At 36.6% G+C, this 14,188-nt stretch overlaps 1 protein-coding gene across 2 annotated transcripts in view; it reads right to left on the reverse strand.

Moving 5' to 3' along the window:
* Positions 1-5,643: 5,643 nt before the first annotated feature.
* The window catches only part of CRISPLD1 (cysteine rich secretory protein LCCL domain containing 1), a 39,360-nt gene continuing 30,815 nt past the window's right edge, over positions 5,644-14,188 (reverse strand). For both annotated transcript variants that reach the window (XM_065832342.2, XM_065832343.2), the window contains 2 exons: positions 9,115-9,245; positions 5,644-7,227 (listed from right to left, as the gene is read on the reverse strand). In XM_065832342.2, the coding sequence (XP_065688414.1) occupies positions 7,176-7,227; positions 9,115-9,245 (183 nt within the window). In that variant the 3' untranslated portion in view covers positions 5,644-7,175. The remainder of the gene's footprint in view (positions 7,228-9,114; positions 9,246-14,188) is intronic.

Genomic DNA, 14,188 nt, shown 5'->3' on the forward strand with positions numbered 1-14,188 from the left:
GACCTTGGTGTTTGCCTATTTTTACACATCTAAGAAAAACAATGAGCTTTGAAATGTTATTTGAAGGTAATTTGGTTTGGGATACTAACCAGACAGTTTTGAAGTACAGAGATCAATCTTTAGTAAGATTTATTCTTCGTACTGTAGCAGCATCTACCAGTTCTACTCATGGATCATGTGATTCAGGCCTCTAAGTTTGTACCCTAATATATCAAAGTGCCCTGCTTTCCTGTAAGAGGCATTTCTCATGTTTGCTGAGACCTCAGCTATTCTAGCCTTTAGCTGCTCACCTTTCTTGTTAAATCTCAATTCTTTGGCAAACTATGGATGTTAAGTTATTCAGTGTATTACAAGAGATATTAAGTCCTTTGCCTACGCTTCTGACTAGTGCCAAGTAAGAAGCTGGGTTGGAAAGTCAGCCTTCTGGGAAGTCACAGACTGCAGTTTTTATAGGAGTAGTTCTGAGTTGTTTATATGCTGTACTGATGTGAGATAAATAAGAGTTGAATGTCTTCAGAGAGACCTGGTAGAGATGGTGTTTTTTCTTAAATATATTTTGGCTGTTTTGATTGAACTGTACTTCTCTAGGAATTGTACTGAAAATTACAAATTGAACTGAAGTAATAGCAGAAAAGAAGTGCTAAATCAAAGAACAGTATTTGTGTTGTGTAATAGATGCAACAGCACATCTCATTCAAGGTGTGACTTCCTCACTTCTACAACAAATCTTTACATATTAAAATAATAAAATTTCCAAAATAATTACCTCGTAACTTTTAGAAAACTGCTTTAAAATTGTGGGGGCTTTGAAGCAGCTGGAACAGAAGTTTCCAAATATAAATTGTTTTTATATTAGTGCCAAGCAAAAAGTCACTGCATCTGCACAATCTTCACATCACTGAACACGTTTGATACAACATACTTAAACCTTCAATCAGTGGCAGAAGGGTAAGTCTTTATCAGAAAGCCACCAAACCCATCTGTCTTGTTATTCCTTTCATTTAAAAATGCAAACTGATCTAATTTACCTCATAATTCTTACTGGATAAGAGAGAGGGGCTCAGAGTATTTCACAAAACTATTCATTGGCTCAGTTATAGCTGTGCTGGAGTATGACTATCACCTCCAGTACAGCAAGCACTAAATCAATTCATACAATGCACTTCTTTGTGTACTGAACTGGGTTAAATCCAAAATCTGAGACTAAGTCCTTTTGCATAAAATGATTGCTCTGTTTCTGTGCTCAGTGCAGCCTGCAGACCCAAAGGTCTTAGAGTCATTCTGACACAATAAATGAAATGCTTATTCAGAAGACATGATCTTTCAGTAGGAAAAAAAAAAAAAAGAAAAAAAAAGCAACACACCACCCACCATCAACAAGAAACAGATGGATTTCAACAGATAAATAAGGAATGAAGATTGAACTGGCTACAGGGAGATTTATTTAGCAACTGTTTCCAATTTATCTTTGGGACGTACAGCAGCAGCAGTTCATGAGAAGTCAAAGCCAGCTTGCTATTTACGTTGCATATAAACAACCCTAAGCGAATAATTAAGCAACTGAAATACTTGTTTATCAAACTGAAGATTAAGTTTGGAAGTCTTGCTACTTCCTAGCACTTCTTGTTTCTTGAGCATCCTAAAAATAATTAGCATTACTACAAATTTGTAAGAGTTTCTCAGCCTTTGGAAGTAATTCCAAAAATATATGCAAGTAAATCTAATACAAGCTCTTATATTTATTCTATTATATTCCTAATCAGGATATTGTCTTCATAAACAGCATTCATTCAGAAATAACTGCAAACACACCAAATAAAGTTTGTTAAACTGCACAAGCAATCTTTATATTAAATAAAATTTCAAGGAGATTATTGCTAATATTGCTAGTGTTAGCTGCAGCAATTTCTGTTCAGCTGAAATAAATGGGAATTATTTGGAAAACAAAATTTCTTACTAGTTAGCATGTGATGACATTTTTATTTTATTATAATGCTTTTGCTTTAAATTAAATTAGTGAATTTAAAAGCCCTAGAGTTATTGCCATTGGCGACTGAAGTCTTTTGTGTGCCTACTGAAAGATATAGTATTGCAGATTTGCTCATGTTGTTTGGCCAGTGTACCTCAATTCTTAACCAAAAATTTCACTGCGTGCCTTTAGACACTCACCTCGTTGTTAGTAAACACAAAACCAATATTGGATACAGCACTGGGGGCAGATACTGAATTGAATAACTAGGGTAATTGTTGCAGAAATCCATGTCAATACTAAGACATGGAGCATCCTGACTGGATGTTTTTGTTGCGTGCTCTTTACTTTCCTCTTTCAGTCTCTCGTATTTTCCTGTGCCTTGTTATATTGAGCTGGTCTGACTGGGGGTTTTTGCTAGCTTCTGAAAATTTAAGACTCACTATTAATAGTACTTTCTGAAAAGTGCTATGATGGTTTTTATGATGTAAGCATCTGCTAACAAACAGACTAAGATGAACAAGACATTTAACACAGATCATTGAACGGCTGATGGCAAATTTCAGGTGTCACATTATCATCCTGTGTTAACATGGAGCAGGAATCACATTTTATTATCTTTTCACAGCCCCCTAGTACATTATAAAGGCTTCTGATCTAATAACAATAATATCAATAATATTAATAGTGACCTTTTATAAAATACTGTTTCTATCATTAATTTCTGACAGCAAAGACAGGCTAGAGCTAAGCCCAACAGCATGGTTTCTTTTCCCATATGCACCATGTATGTCTTTATAAAACCATATGCAATGATGCAATTTTCTGAATACTGAAGTACACTATCATTTGTATATCTAAAGCTCTGTAAGATGCGTATTATACACTGAATGAAACAAAACTCTTCAGGCTTTTCATGCCTTGTATAATTCCCTAGAGTTCCACAGATGCTACAAAAAGCCTTAAGACATAGAACTGTGACAGTACAGTATTTCAAATAGTATTTATATAAACTTCCAAACAAAACATTGCACTGTATGAAAAAATCTTTTCAGTTATCAAATATTTACATTTCTAAATCTGACCCTTTGTATGACTACAGAAATTGCAGGAAATAAACCCTCCCTTGTGTATTCACAGGATGCTGGGTTATCTGAGCTTTAAGCCAAATTCAAAACATACTTCAAAAGCAATTGCTACACAGAAGATACTGTTTATGTGAGTAACTCGGTTACATCTTCACCATATGAAGTGCCATGCATTTTCCTTAGCATATCATAGAATCACAGAATGTTAGGCATTGGAAGGGACCTTGCAAGATCACCTAGCCCAATCTCCCCCACTGGAGCAGGAACACCTAGATGAGGTTACACAGGAAGGTGTCCAGATGGGTTTTGAATGTTTCCAGAGAAGGAGACTCCACATTCTCCCTGGGCAGCCTGTTCCAATGTTCTGTTTCCCTCACTGTGAAGGAGTATGTATCAATACACACAAAAATGCTGATGTTACTTTTCTTCTTTTAAATCCACTGAGAATCCATAGGCAGGTGACAGTCAAACATTCACATAAAACTTCAAACTGAGTACTTCAGAAACTTACAGATGTAATCCCAACCTGTGTTTCATGCTTGGTTCCAAAAATACTTTATATATAATTTCTAGATCACACTGTCCCCTATCAGACACAAGGAAGCCTGTAAACTCTCTAAAATTCCTCAACATCCACAAAGTTTAGAAAATGTTTCCTAGGTTCCTTAGTACATGTCCAGCTAGTACTATAAACTGTCTGCTGACATGATTCCCAAGCTGCCTAAGACTATAGTATCTTCATACAGAGAGACTGTTAAACAATTATCTGTTTGGATCTGACCAGTTTCTTTCATAATAACTCTTGCTTTTTTTTTTCCAGTTTCAAGTTGAGAACATAATTTTGTACCTGTTCGGTTAGCCAAGCAATACTTCAGCATTTAAAAGCTGGCTTTCTTCTATATTTTTTCATTAGGCTTTTCTGATACTGCTAGTTACTCATTTTGGCTTTCTATGAGTTAGTTTTGACCATCTGGCATACAGTTGCTTCTGGTGCAGACAAAAATTCCAATGTGTAGCTCCCACTCTACAACTGCTTGGAAATGTCTTCTCATTGACTCATTACTTACAGTAAATACAGAGGAGAATTCCTCAAAAAGCTGATGTTAGCTGGAATATTTATATTATAACAGGGTAGAATCATTGCATGTGGAAACGCAACAGGACTCCAAAATTGTGCAACAGAAGAAGTGAGGAGAAAAAGTGACTCACCTCCCTTTCTTGTCACTGTGTTGGTTAGCAGAGCTGCTCATAGCAACCATTCACACAGGTTGGAGGTAGCCCCCACCTCTCTTCCCACCAAGCGCTAACTTTGTTACAGCACCAAGGGTCCATCCCTGCCCCCTGGCACAGGAACGCCCAGCAAATGTAGGTTGAACTGTATAGATGAGAGAGAAGACAGCAAGCAAAGGTATGCAGAACAAATATGACATCGGGAACAAATGGAGGAAAAGGGCAGAAATTCCATGTGGCAACTGTGTTTCCCCATGGGACTCCAGTCACCCAGCCACCCAAAGTGAGGAAGTTGGGGCTGTGACTGAAGGTGTGACTGTCTTTTTACCTCACCCCGGGCTCTGTACTGCCCAAAGAATGGGATGCACCCAACTGCCCAGTCAGAAGAGGAGGGAGCTAGCTCACCTCCCAGGCTCTGCAGCACCCAACGGGCTTCCCAGGAGCTCCTGAGGGAACTGCTGGGGACCATGGCCCAGGCAGGGGACATGGACAGCTTGTTGGATGGTAAGGCCAGGCTGCAAGAAAGTGTCTCACATGTGTGCAAAGAGGTACTACGGTTGTATTCCCACCATTTTGTTTCAAATGTCTCCCTCAGCAGCTCTCTCCTTAATTTCACATATGGCCTTACTCCACTTTATGTTCTGATAACCCCCAGACCTTCCTGTGTTACTGCTTTGGTGCTTTTAAGGAAAGGCAGTGCAAGCCTTTCAGTGACTCATCAGGGTCAAAGTCTACTGACACTTTGGTTTCAATTCTGAAAAAATGGCTAATGCCAATCTATATAAAGCTTCTTTCAATGGCCCCCTGCCACCACCTGCAAAAAAGGGGTTATAGATCAAAGACTCTTTGTCTCCCTCATCAATTAAATAGATTTCCCAACTGGAACTCCCAAGTTGACCATTAGTCTTATGAAGAAAAAAAAAAAAGAATGTGTAATATAAAAGCCTGCTTGTTCCCAACAAATGTAGCTAAGAACATTTGCACTATAAACATTTACCACAAGAGCAAAGAGCTGGACTGAATAAAAGGTGCTGGCTTTTTTTTTTTTTTAATCACTTCCCGACATGGAGTTCTCCATTAAAATGGGAAAGCAATCTGTTCCCAAACAGCCCGGTCAAAACTTGAGAAAACAACCAGAAGATGTATCCATAAAACTCCCAATGCAATGAATGCAAGTCGTGTGCTGAAATTGCCTTTACAGCTTTTAGAGCCTCAGACTTTGTCTACACTTTGGTCCGATTCTTGCAATGTGTGTGTCAGAAAAAAAGAAAAAAGAAATAAATTTTGTGCATGGCAGTTACTTTTTTCTTCTAGAGGCAAGACAAACAATCCAAAAATAAAGACTGTCAAAGGTACTTTTACTATGTAAATTATTTTTATTCAAAACAGATTGAAAAAACTAACAAAGCTTGCCTAACTACATGAGGTAGTATATGTAGCAAAACAGAAGGCAGAATATACTATCCTGAAATATGAAGAATATGAATAAGTTTACAAGTTGGAAGGAAATAAATTTAACAACAGAAACAAAAAATACCAAAAATAAAGTTTAACAGCTTTTCAGTCTTAAAGCACCAATACACTTTTCATAGAAAGAAACATAGTATCACCACTACATGTTCTTCATATACCATAATATGGTAAAATTAATGCACTAGGCTGTTCACCATAAATGAATTTTTAAACATGGTGAAGCACCAAATGACATAATCGTCACTGGGCTCTGTACCACTATACTTCCTGGCCTGCAGGAGTATTTGCCAGGTCATGAGGAGCAAGGTTAGCCTTTGTTACAATTTTCTTTGAGTTTTTCTTGAACATTTACCCTCATATTAATGTATAGTATATGGATACCATGCACAGCTTAAGGCCTCAAGCCTGCAAATTTTTATGTATCTGTACAATTCTATGTTTTTGCTGAAATCCAATTTATGTAAATTGAAGGAGTCACATGGCAAGAATAAAGCATGTATGTGTGCAGAACTGCATTGCAGAACTGATGGCTTATTCCTTAATTTCAGGTTACTCCACTTCTCAATATGAAACCTTCAAGGTTATATGTGTCTATCTCTCACTCACACATCCCAAGACAGTTGAATATTTGTGAAAGGACTGGGCCATAATGAATTGGTTATTCGAACTAAAGAGCTTAGCAGCACCCAGTAAACGTTTTATTTATTAACATTTTTAAGAAGTAATAAATGTGAATAGCCTAGTCTCTTAAAATATTTCTTTAGAGGAAAACATGCTAATATGACCGAGGCCTTCCCTATATTTCATATTTTCCATTTTACTTCAAAATAGGTATTTGTATTTATGATTAGTGTGAAATTGAAAACAGTCTAGCTCTTCATTTATGCTTGCATGGCTAATGCTACTGTAAATCATCAGAAAGTTGTATATATTTTATTTTACTTTAAGGCATGATTTATTACGTAGAATTATTGGGATGGCTTCTTTTATGTACATTGGAAATAAAATCTCAGACCTCCCTATGGTATAGTTTTAAGGTTACTGTTAGTGGCATATATAAAGCACCATACAATAATATATTCAGATGAAGGAAACAAAGAACATTTATGAGCTTTGAATCAACTGCATAAGAGTAACTGCTAAGAAAATATAGCAATATTTAACACAGGATTCAAAATATTGTTATATATCATTTTAGATTTTCAAATTAATTTTCCTCCCATGTTTACTTTTACAGATTTTTTTTCATTAAGATATATATGTAATTTAAACTTTTTGGTGAAAAGCAGTATACATATTCTGTACAATAATGTTACAGTTTTATACAAATTTTAGGAATTATAAGAAACAGCCTTTATTATTCTCTTCCAAATGCTCTGTTTTCACTTGCCTGTTTTACATTTTACTTGCTGGACTTAAACAACAGCAAATACTCTGAATGCCTTGCTTCCTGGAGGATTCTGTAAACTGAAACATAAAAACATTCCTGATGTTATTTTTTAAGACTGGAACACTCCCATGATAACTTTTTTTAATTGTGAAATACAATTCTAGGATCCTGAGACTCTTCGTGTGACTACCCATAACTTTACCTAGCTAAGAACTCTTTTTAAAGCTGTTAGAAATAGAAATTACATAAATTTCAGATTATGTTTTCTTCCAAGCAGCTTATTAGGAACAAATCATAACATTAAAAAAAAAAAAAAAAAAAAAAAAATCAAGTAATCCTTTGCGATGAGGAATTCTGGTTCCAAGAATAAAGCTCCATTGAAGCAAAATATTAAAAAAAACTTTTTAGGAGAAAGAGAAAGCATGCATCTTATGCTCTCTATTCTAATAACTGTATTTGGACAGAACTTGAAACACTAGGAGATCACTTGTTTGTTAGTTACTTATATGCTGAAGAACAGATTTCTAAAAAGAATATTTCAAAAAAACATAGGAAATGCCTTCTGAATGGATAAATATCTGGCCTCAAAAAGAAATGAAACAAAAATGCCTAACTGCAATGAAATTTCATTAGAATAAATATTTTTGTCTTATAAACTGAACTAGCATGTCATATTGAAAACAATGTCTTATTGTTTTCACTTTTGCAGATCCCATCTGAGGCATATCTGGGAAGAGAAGGAAAATGGAGGTGAAAGTAAGCAAGGGCACAATGAAACAGGTTGCCTTCAATGGCATTACAATCCATCTTCTTCTGCTTCGCAGGAAAATTGCATGAGACTGTTTACCAAACTGCTGACCTTTCAAATTTTGCCAAGATGGTAAAGTACAAACCATTATTACATTTGCTATACTTTTCCCAGCTACATCTCTACTTCATAAGGAGATTTAAATGGAGAACAAAAGTGTCAGTGAGGAAGCACCACTTCTGAGGAAACTGGATGGTCATGTGTAAAGATCAAAGTATATGCAAATGAAGTCATCCACTAAGCAAAGGAAATCTGTATTTTACAAGTTTCCAGGTTTGTTGAAAGGTTTGAGGGAAAGAGGCGAGACATAACCCAACCTCCTATTAAAAACACTACTTCCAAGTTCTCCACAGAAACTTTTGGTGTTTTTTCCCCCCACAAATTTCATGGAAAGCCTACAGTTTTAGGAGTAAAAATAATTCCTAGCTTTACAGGACTAAAGAGTGGGACAACATTTTTTTTTAGGTAATTTCTCTTTCTTCCTTTAGAACCTGGAGAACTCCTTCAGGGATTAAATTTAATCTGCAATATGCAGACATATTTTATCATCATAGAGCGCATGAATACAGTGAATACAACTAAATGAACTTTCAAAGTATCCTCATGTCTTTCGGAAAAACACTGAGATAAACAGTCAAATCATTAAAAAAATTAAAATTATGAATTTTAATGCTTGTGAATATTATTTATGATCCAGGCTCACTGGCTCCACACCACGTAATCAGTAATAAACATTTGATCATGAACTCCTGAACTTGCATCAGCTACTTGTAGCCATCTATTGCAGATTGTCTAACTTGGACAGAAAAAAATCGCTGATGTTAATTTAAAAAAAATCCCAAAGAAAGCAAGGGTAATTTTCTTATCAAATAATGTGTTAGTTGCAAAAGAACTAGCAAAGTAAACAAGAGGGTTATTTTATTTCATAAGCAGCTTTTTAGAGTAATGATTTACAAGCTTAGAGGAGGCAGGCAGCTCTGGTACCACAGCTTCTCCAAAGTCACCACAGCTGTTACACAAGCTCTGTAAATCACCCATGTTGGCTTATTTGTTTGGTTTCTAGCACTGCCTCAGGTACAAACAGAAATAATGAAAGACTTTGTAAATCTTATTGAGGTGAAGGGTAAAATGTAATCTTTGAAACTGGGTTCTGTACCTTTCTGAATATATCCCATTTTGAAAGGAAGCAACGTACACCTTTCTTTTGTCTACTGGCATAACATCAACATAACCACCTTGATTGCGGACCACACCAGCATGTACTGCTGCCCGGCAGATACTGGATATCTAAGAAAGAATGAGGAGAAGATTAGTTTTCATTCGTCCTGTTATTTCAAAATTCTTTAGAAGAAAACTAATAAAGACATTTAAACCAAATTCTAGAAAACAATGATATTTATTGCATGACTAATTATATTACTCTTACAGTATTTGAATCAGTTTCATAGGAATTAGGCCAATTTATAGGAGAACAGACACTGCCTCTTCAAAGATCTCCTGCGACATGAACCCAAAATAATTTATTTCAGGCTATTTCAGTTCAAGGATCAGGAATAAGTTAGAATTTTTGAGCCTTTCAAAATCAATGGCTCTATCAGCCTTCATTTCAACAGCAGAGAAGTAGTAAAACTCTAACCTTAGTCCCATTAATTACTATGCATCAGGAGATTCAGTTTAATGTCCAGCCAGAGCCAAACAGGAGAACCACAGAACAGCAAAGACCCACTGGAGTCAGATGTTTACAGCAGGATGTCCTACCCCAAAGGTGAGGGTTAGACTGCAATAATTCCATTTCTAGGTGCAAAACCTCAAACAATGGTGACATGATCCATATTCAAAGGGAATGCCACAATTTCCTATCCAGTCATGGGCAAACATTAAAAGCTAACTAGATTAAAGGTACAATCTGAGCATCAAACAGAAGTTAGAGATCTAAAATCATCCCTTAACTATGAAAGTTGATTAATGGCGGACTAATGGCTTTAGCTCCTTAACTCCGAGTGAGGAAAAAGAATCAGGAGGTAAAGACTTTGAAATTGCCTCAAAAGAATAATTTTTAAATTGGGTTCTAATTCCAAAACCTTTACGCAAGCAAAATTCTCTGTGAAGTTTACAGCCATTTCATCTGAGCAAAACCTACATTCTCTGGCCACTAACTCCTCTCACGAACCTATGTAGCACAAATAATATCCACAGAAGTATTACATAGTGACAATCTCAAGAATATTCATTTAAATTATTGATTTAAACTTGCAGTTCTCTACTACACTTTCAGCATTTAAAAAAAAATATAATAATTGTCAGAGGAATTAAGCTTATTAAATACTCCAGAATGTAAATATCAATCTTAGATACATAGCACAGCAAAGTGTAGCTCCAGCTACAGTGGTTCTCCACTTGGAGCCGAATAGTTTTGTGGAAAAAGTCTTCACTGCAATAGGTGTTTCCTCAACCAACCTTAAGAACTTAGCCAATATAAAGATCAATAGCTCGCCACAGAGAGCACTATTTAAACAAGAATTGCATTTCTTCCACTTATAATTGGAATAATTTATATCTGTTACCATAGCTATTTTGTAATCTCAATGCTATACAAAACCAGGAATTTAAAATAGCAATGATTTTCCTAGTCTCATTCTAAGCACAGAACTTGTCAGTTTCACTGGTACGTAGTTTATCTTTTAATGTTACAATATTTCTAGGAGCAAAGATTTCAGACTTTTTATGCAAAGAATCTTCTACAAAGATGCTTTAGAGTTTTTACTCTTCATACTGCTGGTTGCAGTTTTCGCACATGCCAGAAGGGATGCCATTTACGGTCCTCTGGACTTTTTCTCCTTCTCCCAGGGTTACAAAACTTTTGTTACATCCTGGACACCAGTGGTCAACTTATTTTTAGGATTACAGCATCCTTTATGTACTCATACTATGGGAGTAACTTTAGATCAGATTGATCATATGCAATTTCCAAGATATGGGGGAAAAAACGGCCTCTTCAATACAGGATTACAGTCTAAAGAAACAAAAGATGAGAATCACAAGCAATTAACTACAGTGAAGAATGAGAAGAAGAGTATTAATTACCAATACTATGACATAGTAGCAACTTCGTTTTCAGTTCTCATTGGAGATATTAAAAAACAAAAACACACAAAGAGAACACCTAGAAGTACAATTGGGGAAAAGAAAAATCAAAGATTGTCACCTCTGTAGCAGTAACCAACTTTGTATACATCATTAGATAGGCAGTTACTTTCATAATCGTATTTGAGAGCACCTAAGATACTGGCTGTTCCAATGTTACTTAGAAGTTTCTGGTCAAGTAAAAAAGAAATTAGAAGCCAAAGGATGGAGATTTTGACAGAAGACTGGCTGACTATTTGCTGGAAGGTATTTCCAGTAAAGTATGGGGTCATTGTTGGGATTGGTACCACAGTTGGTTACGGGATCAATGACGTACAGCTAGGCTAATGCACAACATTTTAAAGCTAAAGGCAACATACTTATCTGGGATATGTGAAAAAGGAGAGGTCAGAAGAACTGGGTTGATGAGGCCCACTCAGAGGCTTTTTTCAGATGAAAAATAAACTGATATTCTGATGCTGCTTTCCAGATAAGATCGGAGAACAAATGTGCATACTTTTTGAATTCATGAAGAATTAATTTAGCATAAATTCATAATTATGAACTAGCTCATAAGAATACAGATTAATAAATGCATGTAGTTTTATCAATATATACATAATATATATTTTTTTTAAGAAAATATTATCTGATTTGAGCTTCCAAGAACTCCTGATTGACTTGGTAATTTTCACCTAAATGGAATCAGATTCCAGTACTAACGACGTAATATTTCCTATACTTGATAATATTATGTCATCCTGATCGCACTTCCTTGAACAGTTAAGGTGAACCTCCTGTTAATTTAAGCAGAACAGGATTTCACACGTAGGTCTATCACAAATTTCAGCATATTATTGGTAAGTTAATTTTGCTTTAGCAGCCTTATGCCACATTCTGGAAGTTTTCATCATAGATTTGGGTTTGTTTCTTTAATTTTAATGAACTCTCTCCAAAATATATATAAGACAGTATTTTTCAGTCGACATATACATTTCATACAGCATTATATGACCCTGCTTTATGGCTGTGCTGTGAACACACTGAAATTCATTAGTATTTAGCAGGTCATAGAATCTGAATACCAAGCTGCCTGCTTAATTATTTTCCTTCTTCAGCTACTCAGCAAAATACCAAATATGTACCACAGCATAGCAGGACTCTGCAAATGCATTTTAACCACGTACATCTCTTCCTCACCATCATGGGAATATAGAACTATTTAATACCTTTTTTTACATCATATTGTTTACATTTTACCACAGCAGAGAATAATGATTAGTTCTGCACAAGCATTAAGGAAATATTTCCATATATGGTTACTGAAACAAAAATGTATATGGCCAAAGTCCTCAGATGGTATGAAATTATACAAAACTATCAAATTCTTTAGATAACAGACCTTTGTTGGTCTCTAGCTCCTAAAAGGCGGCTCAATTTTTTGGTAGAAATGCTTAGTCAACACCCATAATAGAGAGTCACTACTGGTAAAAGATTTTATTTGGGAAAATGTTGCCTGCTGTGTAAGAAACCTTCGTCTCTTCGGGAGTTCTTAAAAGGCAACTAGAATGTCATTAAGAACTTCTATCACACACACTTCTAAGCTTTTCCATTAAAATAAAATGTTACCAAAAAAATCTGCAAGTGAAAGAAGTTTCAACTGAACTATTGTAGCCTCTCTTTCTATTTGTGAAAATATTTGTTACTTTGGTACTCGATAAACCAGGGACCAACAGCAACAACAAAAGACAACCTCTGTACAGGCAGGTACTGCAAGATCATCTCCAACAGAGTTCAGATAATCACATCAGGTCTGGTATATGCCAGTTCTTGGGAAAGTTTATTTTATTTCACAAATACGGTAATTTCAAAAAGTGCTTTAAAAATTTAGACATTGTTAAAATGCTTGTCAGTATGACACAATTCTGAAAAATTTAAAGCAAAACAGATAAACCAAAGTTGAAATGTGGAACCAACTCTTCAGTACAAGACAGGAGGAAACTTTTTTTCCTGGTCTCCCAACAAGATGAATCATGACCACGAGGAAACTCTAAGCAGTGAGGCCAGCAAGGACACCAAGCACAAAGGTAGCAGTGTGTTTGTGCCGTACGAAGAATGAGTTATTTCATAGAATCATAGAATCATGCAATAGCTCAGGTTGGAAGGGACCTTCAAAGGTCATCTAGTCCAACCCACCTGCAATAAGCAGGGACATCTTCAACTCTATCAGGTTGCTCAGCGCACTGTCCAGCCTGGCCTTGAATGTCTCCAGGGATGGAGCATCTACCACCTCTCTGGGCTGTGGAGAGTCTCTGGCTGTGTGCTGTGAACAAGCCAGGGCTTGATCCAGCTGTGCTACACGGAAGGATTTCCCTGAGGCACCAAAGACAAAAGGAAAGTAAACAGAAGCTGCTCTGCCCTCGACCCAGGCTGCAGGAGGGGCGTTGCCGCTGCGCATGAACAGTCTGTGAACAGTGCCCTGCAGCTAATCACCACAGTAGGGGGGATGAGTGACTGTAAGTGTAACCAATTGTAGCCTGCGCTTGCCGCATGGTCTTTTGGTATAGAGTATATAAGGCTTGGAAAAACGTGGTCTCGGGGACATTGATATTCAGTGTTGTTAAGAGTTCATTAAAGAGTACGGATGGTAAATTCACATTGAATTAGACTCCTTACTCTCGCCCGGCCTGCCCGTTCGATCAAAGAGCTTATGCTGGCGTCTGGATTCGTCGAATTTATTACTACTACACTGGGCAACCTGTCCTGTCATAACACACCCTTCTATAGGCTCCTTTTAAGTACTGAGAGGCTGCAATAAGGTCTACCCAGAACCTTCTCCAGGCTGAACAACCCCAACTCTCTCAGCCTGTCCTCAAAGGAGAGGTGTCCCAGCCCTCTAATCGTCTTGATGGCCCTCCTCTGGACCCTCTACAACAGGTCCATGCCTATCATGTTGGGGGGTCCAGAGCTGGATGCAGTACTCCAGGTGGGCTCTCATGAGAACAGAGTAGAGGGTGTACTTCTGTTTGCTGAGAATGACACATACTACAGTTCATACTCATACTGTTATAGCACTGTTTAGAAAAGAAAACTAATCGTACCATAAA

The sequence above is a fragment of the Patagioenas fasciata genome, chromosome 2, assembly GCF_037038585.1.
Source record: "Patagioenas fasciata isolate bPatFas1 chromosome 2, bPatFas1.hap1, whole genome shotgun sequence".
Lineage (NCBI taxonomy): Eukaryota > Metazoa > Chordata > Aves > Columbiformes > Columbidae > Patagioenas > Patagioenas fasciata.